This window comes from Citrus sinensis, chromosome 7, assembly GCF_022201045.2.
Source record: "Citrus sinensis cultivar Valencia sweet orange chromosome 7, DVS_A1.0, whole genome shotgun sequence".
In the NCBI taxonomy this organism is placed as follows: Eukaryota; Viridiplantae; Streptophyta; class Magnoliopsida; order Sapindales; family Rutaceae; genus Citrus; species Citrus sinensis.
In genome coordinates, this window is record NC_068562.1 from 1,705,657 (window position 1) to 1,712,743 (window position 7,087).

At 36.8% G+C, this 7,087-nt stretch overlaps 1 protein-coding gene across 1 annotated transcript; it reads right to left on the bottom strand.

The window, feature by feature from the left end:
* Positions 1 to 4,773: 4,773 nt before the first annotated feature.
* On the bottom strand, positions 4,774 to 6,483 carry LOC102628943 (GATA transcription factor 5-like). Its single transcript, XM_006466829.4, has 3 exons — positions 6,291 to 6,483; positions 5,811 to 6,137; positions 4,774 to 5,705 (listed from the first exon to the last, which is right to left on the bottom strand). The coding sequence occupies exons 1-3, from the start codon at positions 6,408 to 6,410 to the stop codon at positions 5,007 to 5,009; spliced, it is 1,146 nt and encodes a 381-aa protein (XP_006466892.1). The 5' UTR covers positions 6,411 to 6,483; the 3' UTR covers positions 4,774 to 5,006.
* Positions 6,484 to 7,087: the final 604 nt, after the last annotated feature.

Sequence of the window (7,087 nt, forward strand, 5' to 3'; positions counted from 1 at the left end):
TGGACACATAGTATGGTGTAAGTGTCTATATTTTTTGGCAGTCACATGAGGCACACAATTTCTTTAAAAAAAAATGAAAAGAAAAGGCCGCTTAGTTAATAGCAGTAACAAAGTGATGATTAAGGGCATAAGAGAGTTTTCGAAAAAGAAATACTAATATCAGTAATGGTGGTGGTGACAGAAGTTGTGGAGCTGGTAATGAAGGAGGGAGTGGTGGATAAGGATAACAGATTAAAAGAACACCACTCAATTGATCATAATGTGGAAATAGAAGTGGTCAAGGAAGTGGAGTTGGCCGATACAGCGGCAATGGTGGTAGTGGAGGTGATGGATAAAATGGTACGGTCACTGGATGGGGTTGAGTCGTAAGGAGCAACCAGCCTATCTAGCTTACTTAGGGGTGATCATCCAAATAACTTCGTACTTATATAGTGACCGTGGGAATAGAGGTTTTGGAATCTTCTATGACTATAGAGCACATTCTTTAGTGCCACTAAATTTGCCGTGCTTAGTTTTCCAGAGACAACTTTGACATGATCTCGACACCAAATGAACGAAGAAGAAACAGATATGGAGAAGACAAAGGGAGGAGAGAGAGGAAGCAGATAGTAATACATTCAAAAGCATTATCCAAAGAAAAGAAAAATTTGAAGAAAAAAAAAAGAAGAGAGAGGAAAATTAAAAAAAGTAAATAAATAAAATAAATGTGTTCTTTTAATAAATAAATAAAAAGTTAATAAATATTGTTTTCTAAATATATATATAATTTAAATTAATAAAAAAATTAATACAATACAATGCAGCATCAAATACAATATAATTAAATATTAATGCAATACAATATTGCACCGAACGTTGTATAACATTATGATAATTCATTGCTAATGTAATACAGTATAAAACATGCGTTAAAATAATAGAATATAGTGTATCAAGCGCATCAATGGTGAACATTCTTTAGTGCCACTAAATTTGCCATGCTTAGTTGTCCGGAGACAACTTTGACAAGATCTCGACACCAAATAACTCCTTGCACTGCAATTAAATGTGAATCAGTTTTTTCTAAACTCAAGACAATTTGGAGACATGCATCTAAAACATTCTTGTCTTTGGTAAATGATAATTCTGCAAGCGAGATATTTTATTTGATTTGAGTTAAGGGCCAGGGCTGTTTTCAAGGCCTTTTTGCAGCCCGATATCCTGGCTTTGGGCCCAACAAACAAAAGCACTTTTTTTGTGAGTAATGTTTCCACTGCCTACGCCGCGCAAGACCAACTTGGCCATGCTCTTGTTGTAGCAGCAGCCGCATACAGGCTGGTTTGTTTTGTGAGGATTGTGATGATGAAAATTTGAAGACCGTTATTCACTCTGAGAGCTTCAGCATGAAGTTAAACTACGGCTATTTGGAATGAGGGTGCTCGTTGAGAAATGGCCTGATCCATTTAAACATTCGATGGTGGAGAAAAAGTTTATTGACGTGATCTATATTTATTGATCGAATTAAAACATAAAATAATAAAAAATAAATAACGACAGTCAAGAACTATTTAATCCAACTAATTAAATTATACTACATAAATTTAACTCTAATGATAATCTAAAACTGTCACCCAAGTAATCTACAAGATTTCTCTTCTGATTTGATTTATATTAATTCTTTTACCTTTTTAAGCCCAGACAAATTAATATTTGTTAACAACCCAACATAAGTCTGTCAGATTATTGTATCACTAACGCAATTTTGATTAAACAAATAAAATCAGGAGGCACGCCTAAATGTTGTTTCATATTTCATGCATAGTCCACCATATTCACTTATTCAGATTTCAGAGCAGATGTATCTAACACGATTCCACTAACGTGCAATGTCTAATCTCAACCAACAAGAGACTTGTATTGGACGACCCAGCAACATGTCCACTAAAATATATCCTACTACAATTATAAAATCAAACTTATATATAAAGAGATCATGATCATTTCTGAGAGTGCCGAGCAAAAAGAGACAGATGATTTAACGTAGGGGTCAAAAAGCTTTGAATAGCGGCCACTATCGATGCATCATTTGTATTCATCAAATACATAGCATAGGCACATAATTGAGACGAATTAATTTTTTTTTTTAAAAAGAAATGTGTGTTTCAGTATTTTTGCCCCTTTGGATCTTCCCCGTGGAAGACACGGTACATAATTTCCACGTGTTATATTCAACAAAGTGAAGAGCCGGCTTCAATTTTTGACCGTACATTGTTCAGCAAATTTCTTCGTATAAGTATAACCGAGAACATAGAAAATCTCAATTCTAGCTAATTCCCACCAACGTCATCGTCAATTAATTTAATTGATAGTATTGCTTCCATTATAATTCGCTTTCATTTCTCATTTGACTCCTTTATAAAGTTTGTTATTGCGACAAATGAGTCATAATGGAAGGTAGTTTTATAGTAGCCAATAATTCCAATTTAATGTCAAAATGAATGACCAAAAAACAGGTAGTAAAGAAGAAGGCCTCAATTGAAGTCACAACCACAAAGATGGGGGGTTAAAATTCAAGTGTGCGACACTCCCAAATGTCCCCTTTTTTTTTTTTTTTGAATATTGTTATATAAGACTGTAGGTATTTCAATTAATATTTACAAACATATTCTACAATTGAGATTTTTTTTCGTGGCATGTACTCCTCTGAAGCGCTGCTCAAATTATTTAAACCCTCTCAAATATTCAAGGGTTATCAACTCCACTCACATTTTGTTAGGTATTTCAATTAATATTTACAAACAGATTCTACAATTAGGACCTTTTTTGTGGTATGTACTCTTCTGAAACACTGCCCAAATTATTTAAACTCTCTTAAATATTCGAGGTTTGTCTACTCCACTCACATTTTGTGAGAGATAGACTGGCTCCACTCAATTATTTGATAATTGAGGAAGGATTGAAAATAACTCATATAAATATTTCTATGGAGTATCGAATTCTTACACTTAATATTGTAAGTACATGAGTTTTCCCACAAGACAAAAGGCCCATTGATCACCCCCAAATGTCCCTCAAAACTTGAACAATTGGATCCACCTTGGCCACCATTCTTATTTAATTGTCGCACTGCACTATCTTTTGCAGGCGTTGGGAAGTTGTTGGGAACGGGTGGGAGATAGCCATCACGTGACTGCCACGCAACCCACATATTATAAATTGAAACAATTTTTTTGAGATTTTTTTTTTCTTTTCTTTTTGGGTTAAATTGTTGATTGTCCAGGATGCTTGCATACAGACATTAGTTTGATTTTTGGTGGGGGAGGCGTATTGTTTGAACTTCCAAATAAGTTTCAAGTGAACCGAGTGGACTGTTGGAAGGCACGTGATGAGCGGCGCGGGCCACATGATCATTATTAATTTCAGATATTTTATTATTTAATACTCCAAACAACAATAAACTTGGATAATTTTTAAAAACCTCTTTTAAAGTTTGGGCTTGTTGTAAGTAGATGGCGAGAATTTATTTATTTATAAAAAATCCCCTACCATCAGTTAACTTTCCAATACGATTAATTCGCAGATTTTCTATTCGTGAAGACTAGGATTGGTTAATCAATTAATTAATTGTTAATCTTTGCTGAGATATTGAGTAATGATCAGAAGCGACTCGCATTTGACTGATGGGGATTCTGATAAGTACAAGCTTTCGACATGTGGCAGCTACACAGTAATTAGCGAGTCTAATGTCTAAACTTGGTAATCTCTTCCTGTGGGGGAGGCTCAAGCTGTTTGACCTTCAACAAATGTCTTATTATTCTTCAGGCCGGGTTATATCTGACTAAAACAACGAGGAATAATTATGAAAACTCCTGATAATCCATGACATTTTATGTTGATTTGTTGTCTTTAATCATTTGAATTATATATCCGACCATTTTTTATCCATTTCATTTGGATATTTTCTAGCCCCAAAATTTTATCTTTATTGATAAATTCTGAAGTTAGGATTAAGAGTTTCAATGCATAAGGAATCTAATTAATACAGCAGTCTATTTACATCCAGATTACGGGCAAATCGCATGCTATATCTTTTTTTTTTTTTTTTTCCGTCGAAATTTTCTCCCTATTACCAATTTTCCCACGCAATTTTAGCTTCTGATTTACTGGTTTCCTCGAACAGCCAATTCGTTTGTTATGCATATGCCGTATGGTAACGTCTAAATCGACAGAGGACATCTCTCGGAACGCAAGTCGTCGGGCTAATCAAATTGCATGTACAAATAGGAACAGATTTGAAGTAGTTAGTGCATGCGCACATGATGAATGATTGATGATTCCCTTAAATCAATGAGCCAAATTTTTAAAATGCTGATTGATCTGATGGCATGTGGGTGATGGGCGGACGGCCCTTTAAACCACATTAAAATTTCCACCAGCGCCAATTTAACAAGGCGGTATTTTCAATTTCAAAATACAGAGCCCCCCGTTGACAAGTTTCTTTGAACACCCAGATGCCTTGCCGTCTGATTGAGATCTATCATTTAATGTATATTCGTGTATCAGCGGTGGGTACATTCCATCATTCACTCTTGTTTCCTTTTTAGCTTTTATTAGAAACAAAAACTTTTTGATAACCCTCATAATTTTTTTTGCTTTTTAACGGCCATTCTTAAAAAGGTTGAACGGTTTCATCAACCACACTCACTCAATGGACGCAACCCTTAATATATTGTACACAAGTCCATAAATAAATAAATAATTAAATATATATTGGAAAAAAAAGTAGGAAAAAAAAAGGGAACACACTAAAAAATTTAAATTGAAGAAAAAAGATAGACCAACACATATGAAAAAGTCTTCCTAATTCGGTTAAATTCCTAATCCTAGAAACCTACCCGCACCCACCAAGAAAAATGTACACTAATTTGAACTGGACCTCCTTACCTAAACCGGGTTCAAACTAAAAAAAAAACACTAATACTTCACTTTCTAGGTTTCTCTTAATCCTTCCTAAATTATAATTCCCTTCAAAAACTCGACACAACCGCAGGAGCCAGACCGGGCTCAGTCCGACCCAGCCCTTCCTTCTTGCGCCGCATCTCCATCACTTTACGGTGATGGTTCGAATGCAGTTCACTTGAAAAGGTCGGGCTACAAGCGGGGCGGTACTCAGGAAAGAGCCGGCCCGACTTATAACGAACCCCACATGCGTTACACAGAGTCTTGGCTCCAAGCGGTCCGGTTCGCCACTGTGGGGTCTTTTGAACCCCGCAGTGGCTGCACCGGCGAGTAAACTGACCCCAACTGATATTACCTCCAGCGTTATACCCTTCCGGCGGCGATTTTTTCTTCAACTTTTTCTTCGGAGGTTTTACAATGAACGGTTCGGCGGGTCTAAGGCTGGCCAATGAACCGGGGTTAGTGGAAACTGGCCAAGGGCTTGAAGGGGATGACGAAGATGAGGCACTTGAAGTTGAGGATGAGTCTGATAAAGAAGGGGACCCAAGAGACCAAATTCGAAGGCCGGTTCTCGAGCGTTTGCTCCTGGCCTTGGCTGGAATCGGAGTCTTGAAACAATGAATTGCTAAAGCCGGTTTATGTTCCGGTTCAGCCCCGTTTTCTTTTGCTTTCACCGGCAAAGTTCCGGCGGGAAACGGTGAAGAGTATTCCGCGAAAGAATCCTCAACAAAATGAGACAACCATTCAAGGTTCGCAACATCATCCGTCTGCAAAAATGTCACCTTTAATTATTAATTTTTTTTTAAATGGACGGGAAAAAAAACCCGAAGGAAAGAAAGAAATTACAAAAAAGAAGGCATTTTTTGAAATACCGGGACGGCGAGTTCGCTGGTGGGTATGGGACCCAAGTCGTCAAAATTGAGTCTCTCGTCCAAGTCTTGGTCTTGTTTTGAACAGACAGTGAGGGTGTGTTTCTTCTGTTCTTCTCCTTTCTCTTGTTGGGGCTCTTGCAGTTGCTGTTGTTCAGCGACAACGTCATCGTTAGAGAAGTCAAGAAGGTCGTCAACGAAGAAGTCGTCGCAAGCGACGCCGTTTGGTAAATTAACGGCACAAATTTCATCAACCGCCTGTGGGCTTAATTTCAGAGCCATTTCCTTCCTCAAACTGGTCTTCAAAGCGGCTTCAACGCATTCCATATCCTAAAACACACAAAACCCACAATTTTTAATTTTCGATAAACCCAACCAACCCCCGCACAGCAAGAAGCAAAACGTGTTAAAAGTTAATGTTAACATGTTCTTATACATATTGTGTCTTGAGATGCTTTGTTTTTAAAACATTAATTAAAATACCTGAAAATCAGTGGGAGGAGGAGGAGGAGGAGGAGAAGATAGGAGAGAGGTTGCAGAGAGATGAATGGGGGTAAAGGTGTGGAATTGGAAGAAATTGAGATGGTGAGTTTGGTAAGGCATTGAATGAGGGCTGAAAGCGTCCGTGGCTTATACCAAAAGTGCCCGTTTCCTTCTCATTTATCTCTCTCTATTTAATTTTACTTCTCTCTCCGTATATATACCATTTCCATACAACCGTATCGTAAATCTATTCATTCCATACATACGTTAGCACTGTGTATATATATTTATCTTTATATATAACGTATTTACTCATAAATTAGTAAATATGGTGCGACTTTAGAAGGAGAAGGAGAAGGAGTTAGGTTGAGTTAAGTTAAGTTACTGTTATTTAAAAAAAAAAACTGGATTTTCTTTTCTTTTTTAGGAACCCAAAAAAAAAAAACAATGTATTTTATATTTTCTTTCCTTTTTGTTTCTTATTTTTTGAAATTTTGAAAAGGGAGTATGTATGTATGACGTTGTCCGGCCTACCAAAAATCGAGTTCGTGAAGACCGATGAAACCGTCAGCGTTTCTTTAAGATTTTTTCTGTACTGTTTCACTTTTTCTTGTTTGAGGCAATTTGGCCCATAGCTTTTGACTAAATTACGTAATTACTACCGCGTTGGGCGCCGCTCTTCTTGCTTGTTAACATTCTTTCCCGCTCATATATTCCTGATTTTGGCTATATTATCAAATTAGAATATACGCTTGCAAGTTATACAAATATCAAACACTTGCTGGGGCGTATCATAT

Bases quoted from the DNA above. Each gene is read 5' to 3' on its own strand.
- LOC102628943 (XM_006466829.4), bottom strand. From the start codon at position 6,410: ATGCCTTACCAAACTCACCATCTCAATTTCTTCCAATTCCACACCTTT. The intron at 6,138-6,290 runs GTATTTTAATTA...TGTGTGTTTTAG, and splicing joins CTCCTCCCACTGATTTTCAG to GATATGGAATGCGTTGAAGC. The intron at 5,706-5,810 runs GTATTTCAAAAA...ACATTTTTGCAG, and splicing joins CCAGCGAACTCGCCGTCCCG to ACGGATGATGTTGCGAACCT.